Source organism: Zalophus californianus, chromosome 7 (assembly GCF_009762305.2).
Source record: "Zalophus californianus isolate mZalCal1 chromosome 7, mZalCal1.pri.v2, whole genome shotgun sequence".
Classification (NCBI taxonomy): Eukaryota; Metazoa; Chordata; class Mammalia; order Carnivora; family Otariidae; genus Zalophus; species Zalophus californianus.
In genome coordinates this window covers 110,077,770-110,095,279 of record NC_045601.1, presented here as the reverse complement: position 1 = coordinate 110,095,279, position 17,510 = coordinate 110,077,770, and the positions used below count along the sequence as shown (strand labels likewise).

General features: G+C 49.6%; 1 protein-coding gene across 1 annotated transcript in view; it reads right to left on the bottom strand.

Annotated features, from left to right (window-relative positions):
* The window catches only part of LRFN2 (leucine rich repeat and fibronectin type III domain containing 2), a 176,917-nt gene that overhangs the window by 25,221 nt on the left and 134,186 nt on the right, over positions 1-17,510 (bottom strand). The window contains exon 2 of the mRNA XM_027602785.1: positions 13,874-15,298. Coding sequence (XP_027458586.1) covers positions 13,874-15,273 — 1,400 coding nt within the window. The 5' untranslated portion in view covers positions 15,274-15,298. The remainder of the gene's footprint in view (positions 1-13,873; positions 15,299-17,510) is intronic.

The window sequence follows — 17,510 nt, the reverse complement described above, 5'->3', positions numbered from 1 at the left end:
TGTCTCAGCTTCCAAGATCCTGTCTCCTTGCCCAGGGCCTCGGCAGACTCCTCACCTGTCCACACGCCTCCCCCCCCAGGGGTCAGAACCCAGGTCACCGAGCCCCAACCCCCAGCTAGCCTCACACCTGCAACTGCCGCCTCCATCCCCGCGGCCTGGTGCCAGCAAAAACACACTGAAGAGCCACTAGAGGAGAAGATTTATTATCAGAAATCCTGCAGCACATGCCTAATGAGCTAATTAAACAAGAACATAAATAATTACTCCCTATCGGAGTGAGAGGGCTGGGGGCGGAGAGGGTGGGGGACACTGACTACAGAGCTGGGACAGTGATGCGCGAGACGTCTGCCCTGCAGGGGAAGATGGGAACTCCTCGTCACTCCAGGCTGCTGCTGGGCCTCCACGGGCCTCCCCAGCTGGGCCCACGAATTCTGCCAGAAAAACCATGACCAAGTGCTGCTTTGTTCCCCACCTGAGTATTTCCTGCTCACTTGCTGCCCGCACCCTGATCTCCTTCCCCCCTCTAAGGACACTGAGGGGAAAAGATGGAAGAGATCCTTCCCCCATTTTATGGATGTGAACCTTAAGGGGGGGTGTCTCAAGACGTAGCTAAGACCCCTGCAACCATCTTATAACTGATCTCCCTGGTTCCACCCTTGCCCCCTTGATGTCTATTCTTCACCTAATAGCCAGAATCTTCTCTCTTAATCACATCATGTCCCTCTCCTGCATTCAACACCCCCCGCTCCACACGCCAGTGGCTCCCATCTCTTTCAGCATAAAATCCAAGGCCTCACCATGACCTATGCGGCCCTACATGATCCAGCACTGTCCAGTCTTCTAATTTTATTTACTGTCACTCTTCCTCCAGATGCACTGGAGTCCTTGCTGTTTCTCTAACAAGACAAGTTTGTTCCTACCCCAGGGCCTTTGCACATGCTACTTCCCCTTGCTGAGCTCTTTTTCTCGCTCTATTCAGGTCTCTCTTCCAATGTCACTCTTTAAAAGGGCCATCCATGACCACCCTTATAAAGCAGTAGCCCCTTATTCTGTGTCCTCTTATATTAATTATTTTTCTTCCAAATGCACATGTTAAATTTTTGTCCATCTCTCTCATAAGAATATAAGGACCTTGCCTATCTTTTTCTAACCCTAGGGTCTTGACAGTCTACCCCAAAACAGATCTAGCTACCCCAAAATCTAGCTATTGCAAGTCAAATTGTGGTTTGTGCCTAGACCATCCAGTTCCAAGTCCACGGTTTTCTCCACCACAGGTCATTCCTTTCCATAGAACTTGACCTGGCTCCCCACCGTCAACAGGAGGAAGCCTGACTTTCAGGACAGGACAGAGCACTGGCTACGAGCTCTAGCTCTACCACCTCCAAGCTGGGGGCCTCAGAAGTCACATCACCCGCTATGGCTCAGAGTCCTTGTCTGTCAAATGGCAATGCCACACGTACAGGGTTCATGTACCAATGAAGAGAACACACAGAATGCTTTTAGAACAGTTACTGGAAGGTAGTAAGAACTCAGTAAATATAGCTATTTTGTGTGAGATTCAAGGACACCGACAAGCTGACCTCTCCTATCTTCTTTAAACAAAGCTATTATTTTCCTAGACGAGAGCTTTTTGAAGTGTGGTCCCCAAAGTGAGTGTATCGGCATCCCTGGGAGAATGTATTAGAACAGCAGATTGTCAGACTCTGCTCCAGACCAACTGAGTCAGAAACTCAGTAGGGTCCTGCATCTGTGTGCTAACAAGTATGCCAGATGACTCAGATGCGTGCTCAAGTGAGATAAGATACCTGCCCTAGAGACAACTCCTCTGGTAGGTATGCCATGTGTGCTAGATTGAGTTGTTGGTCCTGTTTCTTCACTTTCCTATAAGAAAATGATACCTCCCCAGCCTTACCATGGCCCAATGGTGGGTGAAGTGCATGCCTTGCCCCCTGACTTTGGGCTTGGCCATGTAACTTGCTTTGGCCAAAAGGATTTAGTACATGTGATGCCACAAGCTTGGCATTTGGTTCTTCTGTTGGGCTTGCCCTCCTGCATTTCTGTTCTCACCATGAGAGGACCATACTCTGAACAGCCATTGCCCCTAGCTGGGCTCCAGAATGAGATATGGAGGGAGGACTTAAACCACAGCCCAGTCCTGCCCAGTCCAGCCCCACCCAGCCCAGGCTCGCCAAGACTGGGTGAACTCCAACAAACCTACAGACCCATGAATAAGAAAATGAAATGTTAGTTGTTGTAAGCCACCTAGATGTTGAGGTTGTTTGTCATGCAGCATTACTGTGGCAGCAGCTGACTAATACACCAGCAGTCCTTATAAGTCCTTGACCAGGACCAATCCCTCTTGCCTCTGCCTCTGTCTTTACCAGTTCCACCTAGAGCAGCTACGCCTTCCCCTCTTCCCCCCACATCCCACCTATTCCCCAGGATACACCTTACACTCCACCCCACCTGTTCCCAGAAGCCCTACCCTCTAGAACACACCCCACCGCCCCCCCTTCCACCCAGTCATGTGAATTCACTTCAGTTAGCTCATGAAAAAGCTCAAGTGGATAAAGTTCACCAAGCAATTCATTTAGAGTTTCACCTTTTAGGTGGGTAATTACTACACTGAAAGGCCCCTTAACTTAGTACCATCACTAACTAATTACCATGTTACAAGGTTAAGTGTTTAATAGTTCCCCATGATGTTTAATTTCCAAACAATTACCTCCTTTATGACAGGATAGAAGTCAGTTCCCACATCTGGATCAGTACTTCCCCTGCCCTCCCTGCGGCCACAGCATCAGCCCTGCAGCCACAGAACAAGTCAGAGCCTATCTCTGGAGCCCACCCCAGCTAGAAATAGCTCCCCTTTGTAAATAGTTAATGAGCTAGCTGTGCATCCGTATTGGACGTTCGTGGCCCCGCATTTGCCCTGGGTTGACACATTGCAGTTTGTGGTTTGTGTGATTCTGCCCACCCCCTCTGCCCCCCCACCACCTCAGCGACTTTGAAGATGATGTGCATTAATTTGACTTCATGTCCTCAACCCTTCTGTCCCCCACAGGGTGCCCACTCCCATCACATGCACACATGGCAGACCATAGCCCTAATTGACAAGAACTAAGACATCCCTCTTTGCTTCTCTCTGTCTCACTGTCTCCAGAGATGAGAAAAGAGCACTCAGAGAGAGGCAGAAAAACAGCCTGGATCATCTTCTTTCCCAGGCTGGCCTCAGCTACATGTTGGCTACTGGTTTCTGGGATTGTGTGGGCAGGTGCCAAGAAGCGTTAATGACACCAAAGCTTTCACCCATACAGCTCTGCAGTGGCTGCACGCCTCCCCATCAGCCTGTCCCCCTCCCAGCTTCCCGGCAGAGTCCTGATTTTATTTGGGGCAGTGATGTGCCTAACACACAACTACTTTTCTCAGCCTCTGGCAGTCACTGGGTGGGACTTCTGGGGGCTAACTCAACCAGGAGGTGGTGCCTGTGATGTTCCCCAGAAGCAGACCTGGAGACAAGGATTTGAGTCTCAGTAGTTAATCTGGGAGGTGGACCCAGGACAGTCCAGTCAGGAGATGGGGAAGGAAGTCCTTACAAGAGGGTCCACTAAGCATGGTCCCACTGTAGGCAATTGGGGCTCAATCCTACTCAGACCCTCTTGGAGGAGGCACAGAACATGCCTCGGTTGTCCTCCTCCCCTGTCCTCCAAGGAAGAGGAAGCTGGGGTATGAATCCTCTAACTCCCAGTGTCAGAGGCTCGGGGTCTCCCGGGGATGGTCCCCTGCACTACCACCTGTGCTCCCGGAGAGTCCCCAGGCAGAATTGTCAGCGAGCACAGAAGACATGAGCCACATGGTAAGGATCATGCCATTGACCTTCAGAAGGAGCCTCAGTCCTTGAAAGCCATGAAACTCCCATACCAGCCTGAACTACCTCTGGCTGGGATTCTGTTACATGACAGGAAAAACAAAAACCATCCAAATTTGATTCAGGCACTGTAGTCCAATCTCTGCCACTAGAAGCACTTGGCGCTCTATGGAAATGCTCTTCATTACCCCTGACGTCTTGCATTTTGCTGCTACCTAGTAAGGTAGGCAGGACCCGTGTTATTCCCATTCTGCAGATGGGAAGCCTGAGGCTCAGAGCAGGGAAGATAAGAGCCCACGTCTGGGGTCCCCAAGTCCATCCTTGTATTCATCCCACAGGCTCAAACGAGGGGCAAGAACAAAGGACTCCAGCAACTGAAGTGTGCAAGGTGCTTTACTTGCCCATGCATACTTTATCTTGAATGAGATAACCCCATTCTAAGGGATTTTTATTTCAATGTTAAGGAGGAAGCAAAGTCTCCGAGAGGTGAGATGAGCAGGCCGGAAATTCAGAGAGCAGCCCCCCGCTGTGGGATGCACAGCGGCTCTGCCCACCAGTGCTGCCCACACATCTGATTTCACCGGCATGTGGCATGATGCTGAATACACGTCAGAGTCGCTGGGAGAGCTTTAGAAACACTGATGCTTGGGCGCCACCCCAAGCTGACTCAGAATCTCTCAGAGGGAAGATACAACTCCCCAAAAGATTCCAGCGTGCAGCCAGGATCAGGGAACACTGGGGAGGTGGGAACCTGGGGTTTGGGGTCAGGATGCCTGGGTTTCACACCTTGCCCAGCCCTGGTTCTTCCTGAAAGGAGCTGGCTGCTGTGAACCCACCTGGGCAAGTTGTCAGATGAGGGTTTGGTGTCCTTATGATGACTGTCACCACCCGCACTGAACCCCACCCCCGCCACCATACATTCCTCCCAGCCGAGCCCCTCCCTCTAGGAACCTTCTTTGGTGTTTTCCTGGTGTGAAATAAATGGACTTCCACTCATGGACTAACCAAATGTATATAAAATTAACAAGGGGCTGGTTCTCTGGTTCTTCCTTACCAACAGGGGAAGAGCCACATTTCAGAAGCAAGGCAGACTGGATATACACTATAATCCCTTTACTCCTACTAATTACTTCTATCTTCGGAGATGTCTCCAGCCAGAGCTTTTTGAGAGTGAAGAGGGAATGACAAGTAGAGAAATTAGTCACCTCTGAGCAGATGCCCTGAAGGTTTTTGAATCTGAGTGGTGTCATCTTCTTGTGCAGAGCAGGAAAGGAAGGATGAGAAGGTAGTGATATGATTTGAAATGCTCTTGGAAGACAACCCTGAAAAATGTCTTCCCTATGCACAAGTGTGCTGTGGGTTTTGAAATACCACCATTAGAGATTCATTCCTTTGGGTCTTTCCAATTGAACTGCAAACATTTCTGAAAGGATTTACATCTTATACCTTGATCTCTTAAAACCCTGTTAGATCATTTTCCAAATTTACAACTCTCTTGGAATACGGCTTTGAAGACTGGAGCCATAAGAGGGAGCTTGAAGAAGAGGCCCAAGAAGTGGGGCAAGAAGGGAAAGCAGGCAGCCTCCTAATAACAGTAAGTACTTACATGTGTTCAGCACTGCACACTTGACTATGAAAGATGTGTTTTCAAATACACGATCTCATTCAGTCTTCACCACAATCCCAGGAACTATACAGAGAGGAATCTCTGTTCCCATTTACAGAGGAGAACATGGAGACTGAGAGCAATGAAATGATTTGTTCATGGTCCCAGGACTAGTACATGGTGGAGGTGGGGAGCAAACTGAGGTTCTAGAAGTGCCAGTTTCTTCCCTATCTTTTCCATATTAATGGATGTACATTGTACCTGGCTTTAAAAAAGACTACATTTCCCAGCCTCCCTTGCAGAAAGGTGTGGTCAATGAGATGTGAGCAGATGTTATTGGCTGGGCCTACTGAGAACTTCCCTTTTGCCCTCTTGCTCTCTACTTTTCATCTTTCCTATTGTGTATAGAAGAGAGATGTGACAGCTAGAGCTCTAGCAGCCATTTTGCACCATGAGGTGACCTTAAGGACAGAAACTGTGCTGAAGATGGCAGGGCAGAAAGCTGGAAGGAGCTAGGCCCCTGGTGGCCATGCTACCCAGAAAACCAGACCTAAATTCTCTTTCACTGGACTTCTTTTACATGAGAGACATATAAACGCTAATGAGTTTAAGTCATTGAGTATTTTGTTCATCCTAATTGCCACTCTGGACTTATGACTCCAGACTTGTTTTCCTCTGGGATGCCTCTAGCAACTAAGTTACTTCACAGTGGCTCACCTGGTACCACATAGAATCCTCATCCTGCCTTGATTTTCTGCTAGCTGGTCCCAGGTGGCTATTTCTGAGTGGGACCCAAGGTTCTCCCTGGCCCTCCTGTTCCACTTTCCCTCAACACTTCTAGACCTTAGAAATGTGGGAAGAAACTAAAGCTGTGAGAGACAACCCAGCAGACTCCCAGTGATTTACCCCATCCTTCTCAGAAGGAGAAGTTACAGTTGGTGCTCCTCGGCCCAAGTCTATAGCCTTAACAAAAACCCGCGTGCTGCTAGTGAGATGTGCCCCACAGCGTGGTACCTGGCACTGAACATAGGAGACCACATCTGTATTTTTTGGAATCCTGGGAAATCTATTCAATTCATTGGACAATTAGTTTCTCTATCTATAAAATGAGCCTAATATTTGTCCTGTCCATCCCTCCCTTGTGGATGTCAGGTTTCAGTAATTTAATAGTGTGAAAAAAATTTAGAAAAATATAAAATCCAAGGCAGGCTGATTTTGATTTTGGCTCTGACCAGCAAGCTGCTGGGGAGCTTCTCCCGACCCATCCATCCGGTTTCCTCCTTTATATATTTTTCTTCCTCCGCCTGTGGGAGCTCAATCAACCCTTTCAGCAGAAGCTGGGCTGTCTGGGGAAGCCTCCCCCTGCATAGACAGCAGGTTCCCCTCCCTCTAGGGTACAATTGTCCCTACCAGTTTCTCCCCAGATCCATAAAGTCTCAAGTTCATTAGTTAATTCCCTCCCATCCCATGGTGGAGATGGCTGTCTCTTCAGGGGGAGGAGACAGATCTCCACTTAAGTGTTGACTGATAAGATTCTGATGGGGTGGGTCCTGACCGAATTGGCCCTCTATCCTTTCCCTAGATGGAAGGCAGAGCAACAGTAGAAGATGCCCCCTCCCCAGCACTGCAAAACTCAGTGGGGTGGTCCAGGCTCCCCAGGATGGGGGGATGGTGTAATGTCTGACATTCACCGAAGAAGACGACATGGAAAGGGGGGCCTGCAGACAGAGGGGGGGTGGGGCATGGAGTGGCTGCTATCTCCCCCCAACTTCAGTGTCTCTCTTCTCATAATCCATCACTTTCCCTACTTATGGATGACCACTGCATAATAAGCAAGAGAAAGGCAAGACTGCATCCTGGCTAATTCCACACTGTGCTTTAGAAGCATGCTTGCTGTTCCCCTGGCCCTCCTGGGGGCAATTCCGACATCACACCTGGTGACAGATGTTCTTGATGACTCTTGGAGACAAGTGTTTGTGAATGTCACTTGGGCTGATAATGACATGCAGGGCACTTAACTTTCTGTGTCACACCAGGGATGAGGCTGAGCCAGGACAGGCTGTTGCCTTCTCCAGTGAGGAGGGAGGCTCCCCTTTTTCTGACTCCTCTCCTGCCACCCTCCCTCTTCCCCTTGTGACCCCTCCTTGCTCTGACGCTGTCCTCATTAATGCTGGCCACTTCCTGAAAGAGCAGATTCTGGGGCAGAGAGATGGGAGAGTCGGCCTTCCCCAGTCACATGGGAAACATGCCAGGCCGCTGCGGAGCTCAGCCTTGTGTACGCAGGGAAGACAAATGCCTTGGAGGTCAGCAAGAACCATTAGATAATTAGGGAGCTAATTATCTGATAAAAAAGCAAGACCCTATTTCATAGTCAAATTCAAATCCTAAATTATCCATGATTTGGGATTACCTATGGCTGCTTCCCCCTTCTTGGTTTGTGGAATAGAACCTTATGTTTTCAGAAACTGCTCACAGCTCCCCAGGGCTTCTGTGGGCCCCAGATGTGGATCAATGGTGACCTATCTATGACTCGCATCCTGTTCTGGTTGGACAATCTGAGCCTCTGCCCAAGTCCCTGTCTGTGACCTCAGGGCCCTGCGGCTCAAACCCCTATGAGAGAGGGCACTCTAACCCTGGGAGGTAAGATGTCAGAGTGGCCCCTGCTGGTAAAAGTAGGTGGATTTAGCAAGAGTAATACTATATTGCTTTAATCATGGGATTATAATGGTCTTGCACAGAATCAGAAACCATCAGGGCTGGGATCATGTAAGTCAAATGTTTCCATGCCTGCCTAAAGTCAGGCTGCCCACTCAGTGTCCCTAGCACGAAGTCAACCAGGTTCTGCTTGAACCCTTCTGGCACAGGCAGCTCACTACTTTGTGGCAGCTCTTACTTATTCTGCTGTTGGGCAGCTCTGATGCTCATTTCCATTCTGTTCAGTTCACTGAATGTCGACCCAGTAGCTGTCATGGGCCAGGACTTACTAGGAGCTGGGGGTACAGAGATGAGTACACATGGAAAGTATATGCTGGAGAGAAAGAAAGATACAAAACCAAATTTCACGGCCAGATGGAGAGTAATGAGAGAGGTACATAAGGCTGTTGCTGTTGGACTTTTCTCTTGTAATGGGCTGATGCCTACTTTCATATGTGCATGCATGTGCATGCATGTGCATGTGCATGCATGGGTGCATGTGTTTTTCCACTCTTCTGCTCCTAAATTCTTTGAATACGTTAAGGGAGGTAGGTCTTCTTTTCTGAGTCGCCTCATCTCCAAGGTAACCTTCCTCATCTCCCATGAGCTTCCAGAATCCCATTCTCATCAGTTGATCTCTGGACACACGGCAATGACTCTTAAGACCGTGCCATCCTGTATCGAACATTCCACAGCACTGCCCTGACTAGCTTGAGTGATTCAGTGGTTAGAATCGTAATCTCTCACGAGCTGAGCCTTTTATTTCTGTTAACAAAACCAAAAACCATAGGAGTCTTAGCAGCTCCTTTGTGGCCACTTTGTGGCCGTAATGTCCTTGAGATCAACTAAAACTCAGAGCCTAGGCCACACAAAATTCCAGTCAAGCCAGATTATTGCCACCTTGCGCTTGGTTCAGTTGAGTCCTTGAACCAAAGGGAAGGGAATACACATTTTCTGTGTTATTATCCGTGACAACAGGAAAATGGATCAAGCAGCACAGAAATGGGGGCAGGAGCTGAGGAAGCAGGAGGCAGAGGCTTTCTTTCATGTTCACATCAATGTATCAGTCTGATTACTTGACCAGTTTCAAGTGCATTTCACCAGGACGCGTTTCTCCATTTTGTCCTAACACAGGGTGAGATTTTGTCAAATGTCCTGTAAAATTGTGATAAGCTCTGTTTATGGTAGTAAGTCATAGCCAATGGAAACTCCTAGGACATTTTCCAAGGGTACTCAGCACCCCAGAGATTCGGATCCACTTTCCTGTGGGGACACATGGGGGTGGGATCTAATGGAGAATCGCTGTACAAGGATGATGCTGACCGAGAGGTGCTGCCCTCGTGAATGATGGGGAGGCATGCCCGTCTGAGCTGCTGATCCACAGTGTCTCCTGAACACAGATCAGCAATTGGGCAGGATTTTCTCCTTGTGAACCCATGCTGGGGCCTGGCAATCAGCATTCTTTTCTGAGGGCTTACCGCCATCTGTTGCGAAATCCTTTCTAGAATTTGGCAGGGACTCCATGCCCAGGCTTGCATCCTATGCTTTACACGGTCTATTCTTGGAAAAGCAGAATATCCGCCCTTTTCCCATCTGAGGCACTTGTCTTTCTGTCCGTGCTGCCTCAGGACCACGCCCACAGCTTGGGAACCTCATCTACTGTTCCTTTAGCCTTGGATGTGACCCTGGGGGTCTGGAGACAGGACCCACATTCTTCCATTCCTTCTCTGCAGTATAGGGCTTGCCCTTCCTGGTTTGCTAGGATCCTAATTCTGTCTCTGCTTCTTACCCCGGTATCATACACACCCTGGACAAGTTTCTTATACAGAAAGTGGAATAATCATAGTTCTCACCTCCTGGGGATAGTAAACACTAAATGAGTTGGTCTGCATAAAGCCCTAGTCAGCTCTCAGCTCAGATTTGTGCCTTCCCTTCTGCCACTGTGCTCCTTGCCGGGAGGGTGGGTGCCAGTCAGAAATGGCCAGGCTGGCCTGCTGGCTCCTGTCTAGTCTCATTGCAACCTCCTTCCCAACCAGCAGGCTGTTGTCATTTTTCCTTTTTGCTACGAACACGGATTAAAAATCCCTGTTGGGCTGTGTTTAGCTCTCTCTGCACAGGGCATGCTCCTCCTCATCTTCCCATATGGGCCTTTCTTCCCTTCTTTTGTACACTTTCCTGCTAAAGTCTACGCACGTCAGAAGCCACTGTGCAGCCACTGGTGTCTTTTCTTTCTTACGGGGACAATTCATTTTCTAAAAATTCAGTTTCCTTCTTGGAGTGCCCTATTTCTCCCGAGCCAGAGTCGCTGTCGGGGCACTGGGCAGTATGGTCACAGGGCCAAGGCTAGGCGCAGACTCCAGAAGCGCCTGGGTTCAAATGACTCCTGCTTCTTTCTGGCTGTGTGAGCCAGGGTGAGCTTTCTAAATCTCTCGGCCCTTTCTACTTCGGACACTGCCCCAGAACTACGAGTCTGACACAGAGTAAGCAGGCAACCATGGTGACCCACGATGGCTGTTCCTATCCTCTGGATACAATCTCACTCTGAAATTGTTCTCTAAGATTTTGGAACTCTGTCTTGTTACAGACCGAACTGTGTATTCAGCCCTCCTCTTCCGTTTCCTCCCCCAAGCTTGGCAGACAAGATAATGGTCTTCGCTCACCATTACTATTACTTTTACTAACAACAATGATAATGATGCATGTACCTCGAACACGAGCTGTGTGCTCACATTATTTGGAGAGCCTTCTGAGCTCTGTCTCCTCCAGTCCCCATGACCACCCTCAGAGGAACTCAGCAGGGTTTTTTTTTATTTATTATTTTTTTAATTCCAAGGTTTCTGATGCTTTCATTTCAATTATTTTTATGAACTTAGTGTCTCCAGGTTCTGAGCCACCAAATGCATGCCGTTTGAATCCCCGTCTTGAGTGACATCAGGAGCCCGGCTCCATCCCCTCCTGTGCCCCTGCCTGGGCTTCTGGGGCCCCCAGGGAGGGGCGCCCTATGGGCCTGCTGCCGCCTGGACACCAACAGCCCCCGCCCATCACCCACTGCACTGCCTTCCCTCCGTCCCGTGCCTGTGCGAGACTCAGAGCAGGTAGCATTTCACCTTTACACTTTTTATCAAAGTCAAGACCATATAATAAATTCACAAGTGAAGAAATAAACTTATTTTCCAAAGGTCAACCTCACAAGTTATCAAAGAAATGCAAATTAAAACAAGTTCCATTTCTCACCTGTAAAATTGGCAAAGATGAAAGTAATTATATATTCAGTCATTGGCGAAGGTGTGGTGGAAATGGGCACTGTCGCCTTCCACTGGTGAGGGGGTCAATAAATATTTACATGCAATGTATAAAGATTATAATTTACGCATTAAACCAGTAATTCAGCCCCTAGAAAAATAAGCTAAGGAAATCACTGAACTTGCACAGATATATTTAAGTACAACAATCCATCAAGGCGCTACTTTCAATGTTGAAAATGAGAAACAATCTAAATGTTCAACAATAGAAGACTGGTTACAGAAATTGTGGTACAGAGAAGTGAAAAATATTTTACTACCATGGGAACTAAGCAAGCTCTAATGTGGAGTGCAAAGAATACAAACTAGACTGACCATAAATATTGTTTTGAATTGAAATAAAACTGAGAGGCCAAATGCTTCTGGTTAACTTTGGTGGGATTACAGGTAATTCTTATTTCTCTCTTTGTCATTTTCTTTTCTTTTCTTTTTTAATTTACTTATTTATTGGGAAGGGGGGCAGAGGGAGAAGGAGAGAGAGTCCCAAGCAGACTCCACCCTGAGTACAGAGCCGGACACACGGCTTGATCTCATGACCCTGAGATCATGACCTGAGCCGATACCAAGAGTCAGACACTTAACAAACTGAGCCACCAAGGCGCCCCTCTCTGTCATTTTCTTTACCTTCCAAATTTTCTACAAAGACTATTACTTTTATAATTAGAAAAACACATACATGTATATTTAGGCTTAATGATATATCTATAGATCTCTTTATATGTGTATATATGCATACATTTAAGTTAGGTTCTAATGCTGCTTTCTGCACATCCTGAGAAGCGAAGCTGCTCTCCAGACAAACCAAGTGCATGCCCGGCCAGGGAAATACCCTGGTTTCCGCTGGTGTCCATGATGCACCCCCTCAGTCTCAGGGACTCCATTTGGTGAATGAATACCTTCCTTACAAGCTCTTCTCCCTCACACATTCCCATCCAGAGACTCATCAGCTGAGATTGGAGCCGGAAGAACTCTCAATACTCTTGACCGCTCCTGCACCATGGACCCTTTGGGTGTCTATGAAGCATATGGGATTATTTCTCAGAATAACCATTTTAAATACATAAAAGAGAGGCACCTGGGTGCTCAGTTGGTTAAGTGTCTGACTCTGGATTTCAGCTCAGGTCATGATCTCAGGATCATGAGATCGAGCCCTGCATCGGGCCCAGCGTGGAGCCTGCCTAAGATTCTGTCTCTCCCTCTCCCTCCGCCACCACCCAACTTACTCTCCAGTACTCGCTTTCTCTCTGAAAAAATAAAATAAAATAAATGCATAAAAGAAAACATAGAGGATTTCTGGAAGAAAGCAGGCATTCCTTGAGCAGTGAGATTCTAGGCCATGTGCTTCACGTTTACCGCAAACCGAGGCTGGCTGAGACAGGAACTCATCTGCCGGCAGAGCCTGGACCCTGGGGCCTGGATCTATCACTCTGTGAGCTCTTCCCTCTGAATGATGGAGGCGATTCTAGCACAGCTTTTTAGTCTTAACCTCCCTCTCTACCAGGCCCAGGAAATGACCCCTTGACCCTCACCATAAATTTACAAGGTCAACATCATTGTCTGTTTCCAGATAAAGGAGACTGGTGTCCAGAGATGTCAGCGTGGGGGGATAGGATGACCCCACCTCTAATATCCAGGCTCCCGTGACCTGCTCTTGCCAATCGGAGCTCATGCAGGGCTCCTGTGCGACCAGCTGGGAACCGGTCCTCTAGGGCTGTTCGGAGGGAAGAGACTGCATGGGGGTGAGCTCAACCAGAAGAAAGTAGAACTTAGGGAAGGTAAGAAACTCTGAGAACACAGGATGTCGGTGGGGGGGCCTTTGATCTCACTGAACCTGAAGTAGCTTCCTGACTTTTATATTACATGAGGCGACACCCTACCTCTCCTTTTCCCCTTTTTCTTTCTTCAGCCAGTTTGAATTGGGTTCCATTACTTGTAATCAAGCATCCAGCCTAAGTCAGGTATGGATTCTCCCCATTTTACAGAAGGGGACAAACAGGCAGGCCGGGAGAATTAAATCACTAGCAAGTGGCGGAGCCGTGATCCAAATTCTACTCTTCCTGACCTTAAAGCCTTAAGCATAACTGAATGTGCATTCAGGTGAAGGTCAGATTCACTCCTCAGAGGCTCGTAGCCATGCACCCACCTGCCAGAGCTGTGCCCTGGGTGGCCTGATCCTCTTACACACATGTCTCTTGGGGCTGCCCACGGGGTTCTTTTCTTCCTACACTTTAGTCGATGTGATTTCTATGTCCTCTTACCTGCACAGAGGGCACAGTTCGTCCCACGACTCCCCCAGGCACCTCTGGGGAGAAGGGGCATGGGTGGGAACGGTTCACAACCCTCCCCAGCCCTCCTCCTTCCCCAGCCAGACACCTCCCTGCCTTTGCGGCAGCCCCGGCTCACCTGTAGATCAGTACCTCGTCGTCGGAGCAGTTGTACTGCAGCTGGTACATCTTCACGCGGGGCGCTGACTTGCTGACCGACCACTTGACCAGGGCCGAGGTGGTCGTCACATCGGACACAAGCACAGCGCGTTCCGGGGGGCCTTTGGGCAGCTCCCCGCCCCCACTGCCTCCACCTCCCCGGCTGGTCTTGCTGGAGCCCGTGATGTCTGAGAGGCGGGACTTGGGGGGAGCCGTGCGGCTGGTGCTGTTGCTGAGGTGAGGCAACTGGACGATGGAGACCTCCACCATGGCCGTGGCCTCCCCGGCGGCGTTGGCCGCGATGCAGGTGAAGGCGCCGCTGTCCTGAGACGTGGTGATGAGGATGTCCAGCGTGCCGTTGTCGAACACGGCGGTCCTTGAGGAGTTCCCCACCAGGCGGTCATCAGGGGCCACCCAGTGGATTAGGGGGCTGGGGTCCCCAATGGCCTTGCACTTGAGCGTGGCCGCCTGGCCCTCCAGAACCAGCAGCTTGTGCGTGTGCTGGGTGATGAGAGGCGGCTCGCACACAAACTCCTCCTCGCGCACATGCCAGAAGTAGCGGCCCTTGAGGCCCCCCGGGGAGCCGCAGGTCTCCAGGTCATCGTCCCGCTCCAGCCGCCGCAGCCAGAGCAGCTCGCAGTTGCAGTGCAGCGGGTTCCCCCCAAAACTAAAAGACAAGGGTGGAGCAAAGGGCGTGGCCGTCAGGGCGGAGGCCTGGGAGCGGGCGAAGATGGGGTCGGGGGGCAGCTTCTGCAGCCGGTTGGACGTGAGGTCGAGGCGAGCCAGTTTCTGCAGGTCGGCAAAGGTGCCCTCGGCAATGTGGTCCAGCAGGTTGTGGTCCAGGCTCAGCTGGTGAAGGTTGACCATGCGCCGCACGGAGCCCCAGGGCAGGCCATGGAGGTTGTTGTAGGAGAGGTCCAGGTCCTCCAGCGTGAGCAGGAAGTCCTCGAAGGCCTCGTCGGCGATGCCACCCAGCTGGTTGTTGTTCACAATGAGGTGCTGCAGGTTGACCAGGCCCCGCAGGGTGTCCTCCCCAAGGCTGGGCAGCCGGTTGCTGTCGAGGTGCAGGGAACGGAGGCTCTCGAGGTCCAGGAAGGAGAAGGGCTGGATGTGGCTGATGGTGTTCCTCGACAGGGTTAGGTCCACCAGCCCCGTCATGTTGGCGAAGTCCTGGCGGCCGATGTGGATGATGAAGTTGCCACCCAGACGTAGCTCCACCGTCCGCCGGTCGATGTCAGGGGGCACGAAGAGCAGCCCCTTGGAAGGGCAGAGGGTCCCCAGTGACTCAGACAGGTTCTGGCAGACGCAGTACTTGGGGCAGGCATCGACCACGGCAAACGCCATGCCAAATGCCAGCAGGCCACCAAGCAGGGTCTCCATGGTCTGGTCACTCAGGCCACGGTGCCTGGAAGGGAGGGACACAAGGTCAGGGTCAAGAGGCAACTTCCTAATGCCCCACCAGGGCTTCATCTGTCGCCCCAACCCCTGCCTTATGGAGCAGCCCAGAATGGCTTGTGCTCTTGTGAGGTCTAACCTCTTCCCCCAATCGATCCCTCTAATATAGTTCTTTTTTTTTTTTTTTTTGCCTTAGCTCTTATCACTTTCTAACAGACTATTTAATTTGCTTATTAACTATGTTTATGTAATATTTCCTATCTCCCCCACTAGAATGCCAGCTCCACAACGGAAGGCTCTTTTGTCTGTTTTGTTAATTGCTATATACCACACATCTAGCATGATGCCCGGAACACAGAAGGTGCTCCATCAATGTGTTGAACAAATGGAAGGATGATTCTATACCAGTGGTTCATCTAATAATCATCAGATTTGAAAAGTGTGTTCTGGATGTATGTTGAAGCATTTTTATCTCCTTAATTGGTTTGGGCTTGGCATGAAATCAAATTGGACCAGCATTCCTTAGGAACAAGGGCATGGACAAGGAGAGAACTGGCCCCTGGAGATGCCAGGGTTATTGGGGAACTGGTTGTAGACAAGTTTCCCCATGGAGAATCTACACAGTGGGTGAACCTTTGGGAGCTCAGGGAAGTGAAGAAGGGGGTGAGGCTGGAAGCAAAGGCATTAACTTCTTCTGAGCACCCTGTATGTGCTGTATCCTCTGCCCAGACCTTCATGTACCTCATCTCATTTGGGCTTTGGGAACACACTTCATAAGGAAGGGCTTATCTTTGTATACAGATGAGGAGTTGTTCACCTGTGAATCACCTCCTTCAGGTGTTCACTCAAAAGTCACCTTCTCCCTGAGGCCCCACCCTGGCTGTGCATAACCCTCTTTCCTGCCTTGTGTTTTCTCCTTGGGAATTCATCATGATCTACCTTACTGTGTATTTATTTCACCTGCTCATCTTGTTTATTGCTTGTCTTCTGTACTGGCAACAAAGCCCCAAGACGTAGGGACTTGTTTTTATTCACCACTGTATACTCAGGGCACTGCCTGGTACATAGTCAGTGCTTTTGCATGAATGAATATCTAGGGAAGGAAAGAATGGACTCTGCCTTAGGTCTTTGTGCCTTCAAATCTCACAGTTTTCTCACTATTCCACGTTATACTAACTGCAGTTCTATTTATGTGGTGCTAAAAACATCAATGGAGTTGGACTTTTGAAAATCCTGCACACCGGTTGTGTAGCGTCACCCAAAGCAGCGTGCTGCAAGGGGGTCTTCTAAGGCCACTGAGTTGGGGACGCACTGCCTGGTCTCTCTTGCTCTTGCAAAAGCTCTGTATGCATTAGCAAGTGCAGAAGGGTTGAGGAATTCTGCCGCAGTAAAGAAAATGGATTAGTGTTTAATTCTGCATTGCTCCCCCCGTTTTGAGCTAAAGATATTCCTTTTTATATTTACGATTTTATTTATTTGACACACACAGAGAGACTGCACAAACAGGCAGAGCAGGCAGAGGGAGAAGCAGGCTTCCCGCTGAGCAGGGAGCCTGATGCAGGACTCGATCCCAGGACCCTGGGATCATGACCCGAGCCAAAGGCAGATGCTTAACCATCTGAGCCACCCAGGTGCCCCAAGATATTCGTTTTTGGAAGCAACAACCATTAATATCTGGAGGAAGTAGGGCTCCAGAGCTCCCAGTTTGAGAAGCACAGGTGCAGAAAAAAAACAACTGGCTGATTTAAAAGGATACAACATAAAGGTCCCATCAGGAGCATCCAACCCAGAGGTATCTACGTGTGGAAGCTTCCCACCCGCCACTGTCTCTGTGCTCAAAGGTGCTTGGGTCTTTTAAGTCCATAATTAGCTGGGGCCCTGATAAAACAAATAGGGATCTTCTCTTTTTTCAAGGGCTGGTCCTGGCCACTCCCCTGGTTTATCTCTTACCACTCTCCGTTCCATTGCTCTTCATGTCCCAGCTAGGCTCAACGTCTCTCACTTATAAATGCAATGCTTGATCTTCCTTTGAGACTGCCAACATGCTCTGGTCTCTTCCTGGCCTCTCTCCCTACCTCCACTCCTGCCTGGCCAGGTTCTTATTCTCTCTCCAGGTCTCGGCTCTAACATCACCTACCCCAGGAAACCTCCCCATGACCTGGACCAAATTTGGCTCTGCTGCTATGTGCCCCTTAGTCTATACTTGTCCCACAGATTGCTCA